At 38.5% G+C, this 12,473-nt stretch overlaps 2 protein-coding genes across 8 annotated transcripts in view; one reads left to right on the plus strand and one right to left on the minus strand.

Annotated features, from left to right (window-relative positions):
- Positions 1-2,669, minus strand: part of unc5a (unc-5 netrin receptor A) — a 314,174-nt gene extending 311,505 nt beyond the window's left edge. For 4 of the 7 annotated variants that reach the window (XM_049467743.1, XM_049467742.1, XM_049467741.1 and 1 more), the window contains exon 1: positions 1,934-2,668. In XM_049467743.1, coding sequence (XP_049323700.1) covers positions 1,934-2,009 — 76 coding nt within the window. In that variant the 5' untranslated portion in view covers positions 2,010-2,668. Of the gene's footprint in view, positions 1-1,933 lie in introns of all 7 variants that reach the window. The other 3 variants (XM_049467740.1, XM_049467739.1, XM_022676271.2) reach the window with 1 other exon arrangement.
- Positions 1-12,238, plus strand: part of pdlim7 (PDZ and LIM domain 7) — a 392,569-nt gene extending 380,331 nt beyond the window's left edge. Inside the window, exon 12 of the transcript XR_007427155.1 lies at positions 12,190-12,238. The gene's annotated coding sequence lies outside the window, so the exon portion shown is untranslated. The remainder of the gene's footprint in view (positions 1-12,189) is intronic.
- Positions 12,239-12,473: the final 235 nt, after the last annotated feature.

Raw genomic sequence — 12,473 nt, forward strand, 5'->3', positions numbered from 1 at the left:
CAAGATTAACTAGATCAATGCACCATATGCACTTTTCTACAAATGACATTGGTAACCTTCAATGTTTTGCTAAGACAAAAGTCAGAAGTCAGTTTACACCGGAGTTCTCCTTTAAGAATAACCTTGACTTTTGGACCAATGGACAAATTTCTGTGCTACACCAATAAGAGACCTTGGGCAAGACTCCTAGCACTACATTGTAATTCACTTTTGTAATAGTAACAACACTGTAATAGCTGATGAACTAATGCGTCATAAACACGTAGGCAAACACACTACGTTCCACAGTTTGTGTGCAAGATTGCTCTATCTATCCTTTAATATACTACATACCCGATTTAACATGATTCTAATATATAAACAAATTCAGAATAAGCAGAACATATAGCCTAGGTTTAGCAATATGTTTACCAATGGGAATCAAGCACATTGATAATTCCTTTCTGGTTAAAAACCCCAAATAACTGCTAAGCGATGGAAACACCAAAGTCTTTATCATTAGGTCTTTCTCAGAGGTCAGCCCATGTATTTATAGCACATAATGTTTATATATACAAGAACCAGCATTTCCAAACACAGATTAGCTTCAATCCCAATCAAATCACAATTGAGTGCATAAATATTTGCACTTTTTCTATGCAAAAATGCTTGATCCCATTGATCTGAGTTCAAAGTCTTTATCGCTAGGTTTTTCTCAGAGAGTTCGTCGCATGTTTATATAGCACATACTGTTTATATCTACAAGAACCAGCATTTCCAAACACAGATTAGCTTCAGTCTCAATCAAATCACACCAAAATAGAGATCTATAAATAACAATATCCAGGTAGGTAGATTATGACGAATGGACGACAAATAGACGACCGCTGCTGGTGGATCACCAAAACATAAAAAAGCAATGCTTCTGGAGATTGATCTCCTAACCCAAGTCCACCATACCTCACCCACCCTACTCAACTGTCAGTCTGATTGTTTGACGCTAATTTGACGATTAGCCACATATTATGATGTTTAAGATCTAGGAATCAAGGTGTTTCCAAAAAAACCCAATGTACCCCAATGACCCTGAGGTCCAGCCAATGCCTTCTTTCGTACATTCCATTTTGTTCCCCAATGGAGCACCGACAGCGCTCTCAGGAATGTGCTTATGCCTGAGATTCCTCTCTCCAGGCGGCGAGGGCAGCCCAGCTTACGCCGCCGACCTGTCAGAATCCTGCAGATGCAGCAGGAAACGGGGCTGAGGGCAAAAACGACAGCGTGGAGTCCAGAGCTTACTCCAGGTGCCATGCTTACGGTACGGTCTACGGTACGGTAGACTGCTCAAGCCCTGGAGTTACGGTTCCTTAACCCAGCTAATCAGATAAATGGATCTAGATTTCGTCCTTATGGCATCCTACCTGGTAAACTCGCCACTTATGTCGGTGCCTCAAAATGCAATTGAGTGCATATATATATATATATATATTTGCACCCTTTTTAATGCAAAGAATGCTTGATGCAATTGATCTGATTTAAAATTCTCTTCATTCTCTGCATCGTACCTTGCACAAGTGCTACCTATGCTTCTGCATAATCAACCTGCACCAACTGCATAAGTATTTGCACCCTTTCATTATTTTTTTATGCAAGCAGGCCAACAACACTTAATCATTAATCACATATTTAATTCCACAGATTTAATTCCATTGATTTGATTCCACCAAACACAAACACAAATCCAGCCAGCCACGGCGTGCTGGCGTAGACTCGCGTGGACTCGCGTGAAAGTTGACGTGGATGTGGACACAATGCAAAAAATAACACGCCTGCTCAACAACACTCACACGCACGCACGCGCTCGCTCGTGCTGCTGCACGCACGAGGAGAACATGCGGCAACAATGGGCTAGTAATCAAACACAGAAAAAAAGAGAGACAGGGTCTCGTGCACTCACCAGCACAGGAGAAGAGGAGGCTCGCGAGCACGATGCTGCATCTCCAGCGGACAAAGGGACGCAGGTGTAACGGCATCGTCCACGCCGTTGCGTTTCCAACACTCGCGCACGCTTGCAACCACACGCAACAACACACTCAGCACGCACGCGGAGGCAGGGGCAGCCACGCGCGCGCGCGCGCTCTCTCTCAACACGCCGACGAAACCAACGGTCTGCTCTCCGGTGCTGAAGTTGAGTTGCTCGGTGCTGCGGCAGGAGCACGGCTCGCGGCTGGACCGTCAGCGTGGGCTCCGCATGGGATAGGCTCCAGCGGGCTCCGGCTCTCCTTTCCCCAGGCTTGGGCTCGTGTCTCCTCGTCCTGGAACAAACAGCCTCTCGCGCCCCACCGCGTCCGCGTTGCTCAGAGACGGCGGCGCTCAGAGCTCAGAAATACGCACCCAATCCGTTACGAGGCGCGCGCACCACACACACACATATATACATAAATATATATATAAATGTATATATATACACACACACACGCATGCACGCGCGCGCACACACTCACTATCAGTCCTCCTCTGATCCTCCTCGCGCTGCTTCTTTGTTGTTTTGTTTCCTTTTAGTTGTTTTAATGTTTTTTTTTTTGTGTTGTTGTTGTTCCGACTCGCTCCCGTCCAGCGCGCGCTCCAGCAGGGCGGCTCAGCAGCAGACTCGTGCGCCTCCCGAACGCATCTGCACGCGCAGCATCAGCAGCGCGAGGGAGAAACGCGCGCGCGCGCGAGCGAGAGAGAGAGAGAGATGGAGAGAGAGGAAAAGAAAACCAGGGGAGGAGCTCGAGACACGGAGCGGAGCGCGAGGGCACGGGGGGTGGGGAATCAGAAGAACAAAGAAGAGAAAAAAATACATTTATGTAATTTTTAATAATTATAGCTTCTTAAGGCGGTGGATACATTTGTCTAGAAAGTGCCTTCAGAAAATTAAATCAGTAAAAGTTTATTTTCCATCAGAAACACATTTATAAAATTAAATACATAATAATACATTATACACTAATACATACATTTTTTACATAATTTAATTACAACAAAAAAACGTGAATAAGTTGTTTTAAAATACATTAATTATTTTGTCTATTTTTGCACCAACACCTGTTTTTTTCTCAATGTACAGGACCAGTCAAAAGGTTGGACACACCTTAAATTAAGTGTTTTTTTATTATTTATGTTTATGCATTGTGGATTATTATACCAAAATAATCCAAATTATGAAGAAAAACATTTTAATAACATTTTTTATTTTATGCTTCTTACTTAGATGAGGTGAATTAAGAATTTAGAATGTAGTGGGAGCTTCTAGTCTGTAGTGGGAGCTTCTAGTCTTATTTAGCAGCTTCTAGTCTGAAGTAGGAGCTTTTAGTCTGAAGTGAGATCTTCTGAACTTAACTAAGAGCTTCTAGCTTGAAGTGGGAGCTTTAAGTCTGAAGAAGGAGCTTCTAGTCTGACGTAGGAGCTTCTAGTCTAAATTAGGAGCTTCTAGTCTGAAGTAGGAGCTTCTAGTCTGACGTAGGAGCTTCTAGTCTAAATTATGAGCTTCTAGTCTGAAGTAGGAGCTTCTAGCTTGAAGTAGGAGCTTTTAGTCTGAAGTAGGAGCTTCTAGTCTGATGTAGGAGTTTCTAGTCTAAATTATGAGCTTCTAATCTGAAGTGGGAGCTTTTGAACTACTCTGGGAACTTCTAGTCTGAAGTGGGAGCTTTTGAACTAATCTGGGAATTTTTAATCTGAAGTGGGGGCTTCTGAACTAAACTGGGAGTTTCTAATCTGAAGTGGGAGATTCTAAACCAAACTGGGAACTTCTAATCTAAAGTGGGAGCGTCTAATCTGAAGTAGGAGCTTCTAAACTAAACTGGGAGGTTCTAATCTAATGTGGGAAGTAAACTGGGAGCTTTTAATCTGAAGTAGGAGCTTCTAAACTAAACTGGGAGCTTTTAATCTGAAGTAGGAGCTTCTAAACTAAACTGGGAGCTTCTTAAATAAACTGGGAGCTTCTGAACTACACTAGGAGTTTCTAATCTGAAGTGGGAGCTTTTAAACTAAACTGGAAGCTTCTGAACTAAACTGGGAACTTCTAATCTGAAGTGGGAGCTTCTGAATTTAACTGGAAGTTTTTAATCTGAAGTGGGAGCTTCTGATGGTCTGATGTTGAAGTTTCTGGTCTAAACTGGGAGCTACTGGTCTGATCTTGGAGCTGCTGAGCTTGGAGCTCAGCCCATCTCCTCTGGAAGAGACAGGCGTTCTGGACACTGAGGGCAGAGCAGTCAGCGGGCACCTCACCCCCCTGATGCCCGGCTCTGAGTCACACTGTCCTCCCAGCACTGTCACCATGTCACCATGTCAGAACGTCTGCCCCCGGGGGACACTCGTGTCCTGGACTGTCTTGTCGTGGATTGTGTGCTTGTTTGTGCAGTGTTCAGCTCTGATTAGCGTATTTCTGCCTCTAAATAACAATAAAATGATCCCAAATATACATAAAATCAATAGTCCACAAACACATTTCTGCAAATATTATACTATATATTTTCATTGGACAAGACTACACTATTCTAGAAATGAAACTCAGTGAACAGCTTGTACAGCAGTATAGATTTACTGTCTTCTGAAAAGAACTCGTGCCAACACTACTGTCCATGGCAAGTCTGGATGAGGGAGATGTAACAACTTTCAAATAATGAGTTGATAATAATGTATTAATAATGTTTTAATAAATAATGAGCAGTTATGCAACAGCTTATTCACACAGAAGTGGTAATAATGTAACTTGTGTAAAAAGAGGTATACAATGCTTTCTTTTTTAATTGAAATAAAGCACATTCTTCAGTCTCTCACATTCACACCATTCTGAGAACTACATCAACATTTAAACATGGTGGTAGTAGTTATAAAAGTTGAGAAGTCTTGCTGCCTCAGGATCTGAACCGCGAGTTCTGTTCTCAGAGAGAATTCAGAAGAAGGCGGTTCTGAAGCTGAAACAGGAGCGGGTTATAGACAGTAAATCCATATGTGAAGAAATTTGCTGGGAAATAAATAAATGATGAGGGATCCTGACTTTAACCTAGAAGTTATGCTGTGGCACGACTTCATGTTCCTGAGATCTACCTGTATATCTGAATTAAAATCAGTCCTGAGGAGAAGAGTGGAGACACGTTCCTCCATAACAACGAGAAAAAGACTGGATGCAGATCTGGAACAGGAAGTGGAATACTTTTGTAGAGGGTTAATCTGAATCCTGGAAAATTTTAATTATATATTTATTTTTAAGCTACATATTTTAACCCTTTTAACAGATCTTGGCATGAGTTATTCTAACAAAGAAATGTTCGTAATGTTTAAAATTTAATTTTATTTAATGTAATTGAACATTTTAGTTGCGTTTACATGCAAATAGATAGATAGATAGATAGATAGATAGATAGATAGATAGATAGATAGATAGATAGATAGATAGATAGATAGATAGATAGATAGATAGATAGATACTTTATTGATCCCTGAGGGGAAATTCTTGAAATTGTTACATGATTTTTGTGTTAACTCAATTTTTAAATTTTTAATGCTGGAAATTAATTAAAAAAAAAGGTGAAACTCAACTGCCAATAAAAAAAACCCTTATTTTTATTTTAAATTTAGTTTTTTTTTTATTATTATTCTGTTTTAAATAAAAATCACTGCTCTGCATCAACCAGACAGGACCAAACTGGTCTGGTGGCGTTGGTGAGGAAAGAGTGTAAAAGCTGCTGATTGGTCAATAGAAATGTAAAATAGCATTTAGTAGCAAGAGTCTCCTAGTAGAACTTTTTTTCTGAAAACTTCTGAAAAATTTCTCCGAGTCATATTTATGTTTTAATGCGGAAAAATCGACTGAACTAATTCAAATCAAATTAAAAGTTTTATGATGAACTAAATGGATTTTTTAAATTATGAATTCCACAATGAACTGAATAAGATCAATTGAATTTCATGACACATTTTTAAAGGAATTTCATGATAAACTAAAGGATGAAATTAGTTGAATTTCATGATGAACTAAAGGATGAATTTTATGATAAACTGAATGGAATTTTTGTGATAAACTGAATGATAAGATCAATTGAATTTCATGATACATTTTAAAGGAATTTCATGATAAACCTAAAGATGAAATTAATAGAATTTCATGATAAATTGAATAATTGAATTAATTGAATTTCATGATAAATTGAATAAATTTTCACGATAAACTAAATAAAGAATTTCATGATGAACTGAATAATAAAATTAATTGAATTTATGATAAACTGAAAGATGATATTAATTGAATTTCATGATAAACAGAACATTTAATTTTGTGACAAATTTAACAATGAATTTTATGACGAATTAAATGACGAGATTAATTGAATTTCAAAATTAACTGAATGATGAAATTAATTCAATTTTAAAATGAAGAGAATTCTAAAAATAATTGAATTTCACGATGAAGTGAATGATAAAATTACACAATAAACTGAATCAAATTTAAGATGAATTTCATAAACTGAATGATGAAATTAATTAAATTTCATGAAGAACTGAATGATGAAATCAATTGAATTTAATGAATTTTAATTAACTGAATTATGAACATTGAATTTCACGATTAACTGACCAGAATTTTATGATGAACTAAATGATGAATTTGATTAAATTTAATGATGAAATGAACTTGATTTCATGATAAACTGAATGATGAAAATAATAGAATTTCATCATGAAGTGACTGAAATATTGTGATAAATGATGAACTGAATGATGAAGTTTACCCTGCAGGACCGAAGCGATTGATGAAAAGCTGATACAGTCGCAGTAATAAATGATCAATAACTACATGCTGAGGTTATTTTTCAACAAGTGCAGAGTTAAAAATGTGGCACGGCTTCAATCGATGCTGATGTCAGGCTGAAAGTTTCTGCAGTCATTCAGAACTTTTTCAGTTAAGAGAGGTGATATATCTTCATGAGCTGCAGTGTTTACCTCCCTCAGAACCATTTACCAACAGCAGCACAGCGATTATTAACGCCTGTCAGCCGATTCTGCTCTCAAATAAAGCCTTTTAAATACCACAGTTATGCAGGAGGGATTCCGCGGCCCCTTTTACTGAGAAAAAAATCTATTTTAACGCTCAAAACTTCGTCCACGCAACCTGCTCCTCTCTGGAAACGTCTCTGAGGAACCTTTGCATCATCTACAGTTTCTGTACAGCAGTAACCGCGCCTCTCCATCAATACCCCCCTCTCTCTATGGGTTATACATGCTAACCCAGTACTCAGAACCTAAAGATCGGTATATAATGATCAGCCTTTCTGCTGCAACCTGTTCTTCCATCCGCAGAGTCAATGCTAAAGATTTTCTCATCCAATCAGCAACGCTAAATAGATGCCATCAAACCTCATTTCTGCCTGAAGCAAAACAGCAAAGTTCCCACCATTACTGATCAGCACTGAGCATGAAAATGCTCACAAACATGTATATACTAAAAAAACCTTAAATTTAAATCAGTACATTAACAATATCGTGTTACTAAAGTGGCTGATGTTACGAGGGAATTCTAACCTGCCACACAAAATTAATAATTAATAACTACAGAGATTATATAAGATGCTACAGATAGTTGCAAATCTGTTTTAATGAACTGGCTAATTTGCAACATGAAACAGGTAAAGAATTGCTAAGCTAAAACTGAAAATTGCTAACCTAAAACAGAGAATTGCTAAGCTAAAACAGAACATTTTTAACCTAAAGCAGATCATTGCTAATATAAAAACAGCGAATTGATAAAATAAAGTAGATGATTGCTAACATAAAACAGAAAGCCTAAAACAGAGAATTACTAACCAAAAATAGAAAATGTCTAACCTGAAACGGAAAGTGACTAACCTGAAACAGAGTTGCTAACTTAAAACAGATAATTACTAACCTAAAACAGAGAATTACTAACCTAAAACAGAGAATTACTAACCTAAAACAGAGAATTACTAACCTAAAACAGAGAATTGCTAACCTAAAACAGAGAATTACTAACCTAAAACAGAGAATTACTAACCTAAAACAGAGAATTGCTAACCTAAAACAGAGAATTACTTACCTAAAACAGAGAATTGCTAACTTAAAACAGAGAATTACTAACCTAAAACAGAGAATTACTAACCTAAAACAGAGAATTACTAACCTAAAACAGAGAATTGCTAACCTAAAACAGAGAATTACTTACCTAAAACAGAGAATTGCTAACTTAAAACAGAGAATTACTAACCTAAAACAGAGAAATACTAACTTAAAACGGAGAATTACTAACTTAAAACAGATAATTACTAACTTAAAACAGAGAATTACTAACTTAAAACAGAGAATTACTAACTTAAAACAGAGAATTACTAACCTAAAACAGAAATGTCTAACCTGAAATGGAAAGTGACTAGCCTGAAACAGAATTACTAACCTAAAACTGAGAATTTCTAACCTAAAACAGAGAATTACTAACCTAAAACAGAGAATTGCTAACTTAAAACAGAGAATTACTAACCTAAAACAGAGAATTGCTAACCTAAAACAGAGAATTACTAACCTAAAACAGAGAATTGCTAACCTAAAACAGAGAATTACTAACTTAAAACAGAGAATTACTAACTTAAAACAGAGAATTACTAACCTAAAACAGAGAATTGCTAACCTAAAACAGAGAATTACTAACCTAAAACAGAAAATGTCTAACCTGAAATGGAAAGTGACTAGCCTGAAACAGAATTACTAACCTAAAACTGAGAATTTCTAACCTAAAACAGAGAATTACTAACCTAAAACAGAGAATTGCTAACTTAAAACAGAGAATTACTAACCTAAAACAGAGAATTGCTAACCTAAAACAGAGAATTACTAACCTAAAACAGAGAATTGCTAACCTAAAACAGAGAATTACTAACTTAAAACAGAGAATTACTAACTTAAAACAGAGAATTACTAACCTAAAACAGAGAATTGCTAACCTAAAACAGAGAATTACTAACCTAAAACAGAAAATGTCTAACCTAAAGCAGAAATTTGATAACATAAAACAGAAAATGGCAAGCCTAAAACTGAAAATTACTAACCTAAAACTGAAAATTACTAGCCTAAAACAAAACATTTTTAACCTAAAACAGAAAATTGCTAACGTAAAACACAGAAAATCACTAACCTAAAACAGAAATTTGACACTGTACTAATCATAGACAGCATGCTTGTGTTGAGTCTGTGTGTACAGTACAGTATGTAGCTTTAGTTTCCTCACTCTGCAGTATGATTTTAATGATGTTACTGATCTGAAACACATGCAAAGAATTTTTCACCTGCCTGAAACAAAACCGCTAAATTGCTAAGCATCTGCTAACCTGCTGCAAAGAGATTCAAACAGAAGCGATTTGCGCTAGGCTATTTTTTTTTTCTATTGTCTGGCTGTTATTAGCTCTTTGTTGGAATCGCTTTTTTTTCTTTCTTTGTGATCGAAATGAACGCTCCAATAAGATCCCATAAAGCCGGCGAGCAAAAAGGAAAGTAAATAGCTTTCAGATGGGAAACTTAAGTGAAGCTTGCGGGTCGTTCAGACTTCGCTCCTGAAGAAGTGGCGCTGCTGCCGAGGGTAAACGTCTCCATTTACCGTACATGATAAGATATCGTGATGCATCATTTACTGTATTTCCCTCTGGCATTCGGCAATATGTTGTAGTTCTCTTTGTGCCGTAATTGGTCTTTCATCTCTGCCACCGCCCGAGTGTGGAGGAGACAAACTAGCAGTTTATCATTTGATGAGAGCAATTAAATATTAAACGTAGACAGATGACGCGAAATTACTTTTTAAAGCCATTAAAAACAGGCAGCTCGGTCGTGAGCGCTGCCTTAAAGGTCAAAGTCGAGTTGAGTTTGACAGGAGAACTACAAATTGCTGTGGGAGCAGAGCTCATGATGTCATGAGTGATGTTGAGTTTTTAAGAAGAACGACACAAAAATCCAAAAAGCTCTTACAGGAACTCTGACTCCACCCATTTGTTCTGGCACTGATTTGTTTCTTTTCTTAACAAGCAGATTTCTAAAGTTTACTTGAGGTTTTGATGTCATAGAATCATTTTTTTTTCACAGTGTTTGTGTCCTTTTTTGTATTTCCATCTGGGTCCAATAGATCAGTTGACGAAACTCCATTTCGATCATTGTGGTTAAGAACCTCAGACAGTACACAGCAGGATTAGCCAGCAGACTTCTTCTGAAGGAGGGATCTGTATCTACTATCTTTGGCAACTCAGCAGATGAGCGTGTCGTACAGTAAGTACTTTCAAATAATGAGATTTTTCGCTTCTATCGCATTTAAGCGTGAACTAAACATGAACTAGGATGTTCATAAAATATTATATAATTTCATATAATATATAAAATATTATTTGCAGAGAAAAATGAATGGCTAAAATAACAAAAAAGATGCAGAGCTTTCAGACCTCAAATAATGCAAAGAAAACAAGTTCATATTCATAAAGTTTTAAGAGTTCAGAAATCAATATTTGGTGGAATAAACCTGTTTTTTAATCACAGTTTTTTTTTCATGCATCTTGGCATCATGTTCTCCTCCACCAGTCTTACACACTGCTTTTGGATACCTTTGGTTTGCTGGCTTTAACTTGACCTTCAAAAGACCAGTTTAGACCATTGGAACCAACTAACTACCAGAAAAGCTGGTCTGAAGCTGGATATTTTAGAAGGGAAGTGTTTCTAACCTTTCTCCTATAAGCTTCCACTGCTTAGCTACAGTAGGTTAGCCTCGTAGCTTCAGCGCGGAGCTAAATAAGCAATTTTTAGCTTTGCTGATCAACTGCATTTCAGTTAGACGGGAGGAAATTGTATAAATTTGTTATTTTTTGGCTGAATTCTTCCTCTAAAGCTCGCAGTCTGTTTTTTTTCTGCGTTCAGGCTCCAGTGAGGAGTCGGCGGAACAGCTCGGCTGCTGCAGGACTAACTTTGAGCTCGCCGGCTGAGAGCGTGATGAATGGCAGGCGCTAAACTGCACAATATGTGCATTTATCATGCATATGCTGCAGTTTGGAAAGCCTCTGCTGTGGCGGGAGAGAAAGCAGCTTTGTTTGGCCTTAAACACTGGTAGACAAATGCACACACACATCTTTCTAGAGCTCTCACGCTGTTTGTATGTGTGTGTGTGTGTACTGTGTATATGTGTGTGTCATCCTCAATCACATACACACCAACTCACCCGCCGTGACACTGATCGCCTCCCAGTTCACAGTTGCAAATTAGACACATCATATCATATCAGCTTCCCCCGCGACCGCAGACTCAGAGCCGGGTCTTCAGCCGTTTAGATCAGATTAGAAAGACCGCGCCGCCGCTGCACACGCGCGCACACGTGCACACGCGCCCCATCGACCGCGGTTCGAGGCCCGGGCGGCGCCGCGATCAAAACAGCTCATCAGCGGATTGGATATTGTGGCGAAACCCCACTTAACTGGACCGGAGGGAAATGAAGGGGTATGAATTTGCATAGATTTATTCTGTTTCCCGTCATGTGACACCCATGGATGAGCAGGAGTAACCTGTAGCCGCGTATTAGCATAGCATACATAATCACATATTAGTATGGAGTGAGATGCAAAAGCAGAAAACAAGAGACTGTTTAGATTTACAAAGACAGTGGGGCATAAATAACATGTCAATCAAGGCCAAATCCAATTTTATAACTCGCAGCGGCGGCGGCGGCAGCAACGCCGGCATGACTGGCTGCTGGCTGGATGGGCGCGTTATTCTCCCACGAGGATACAGAACCTTATGAAACTGGCTTAGCTACACTGTTTGTTTTGAAGAACTCTATTTCTGATATCCTCTTGATAGATACTGCAGATACTAGTTCAGAAACGGCCATATGATTTTGTTCTTGTAGCGTTCGTACCATTTGTAGCGTTTGGCAGACAGTCTCACAGCTTTATGCAGAGAAAAAGAAGACTCTGTATGCTCAATTTCATGGTGTAGAACAGTCGTTCTTTTTTCTTTCAATCTTTTTAGGCCATATAGCACCATGCATTCATCAAACTAAAACCTCCTAATAACCACCTACATTACACCTGTCATCATTTTAGTGTGGGAGGTTTCATGGCTAAATTGGAGAAGCCTGGTGGCCAATCTTCATTAATTGCACATTGCACCAGTAAGAGCATGAGTAAGAGTGTGAAGGTTCAATTAGCAGGGTAAGAACACAGTTCTGCTCTAAATATTGCAATGCACACAACATTATGGGTGACAAACCAGAGTTCAAAAGAGTTGCCAGAGTTGCTGGAGCATCTGTGACCAAGACAGCAAGTATTTGTGATGCATCAAGAGCCACGGTATCCAGGGTAATGTCAGCATACCACCAAAAAGGACCAACCACATCCAACAGGATTAACTGTGGACGCTGTAAGAGGAAGCTGTCTGAAAGGGATGTTCGCGTGCTGATTCCCTGCTGAAACCACGGCTGA

Source organism: Astyanax mexicanus, chromosome 19, assembly GCF_023375975.1.
Source record: "Astyanax mexicanus isolate ESR-SI-001 chromosome 19, AstMex3_surface, whole genome shotgun sequence".
NCBI classification, from domain to species: domain Eukaryota; kingdom Metazoa; phylum Chordata; class Actinopteri; order Characiformes; family Acestrorhamphidae; genus Astyanax; species Astyanax mexicanus.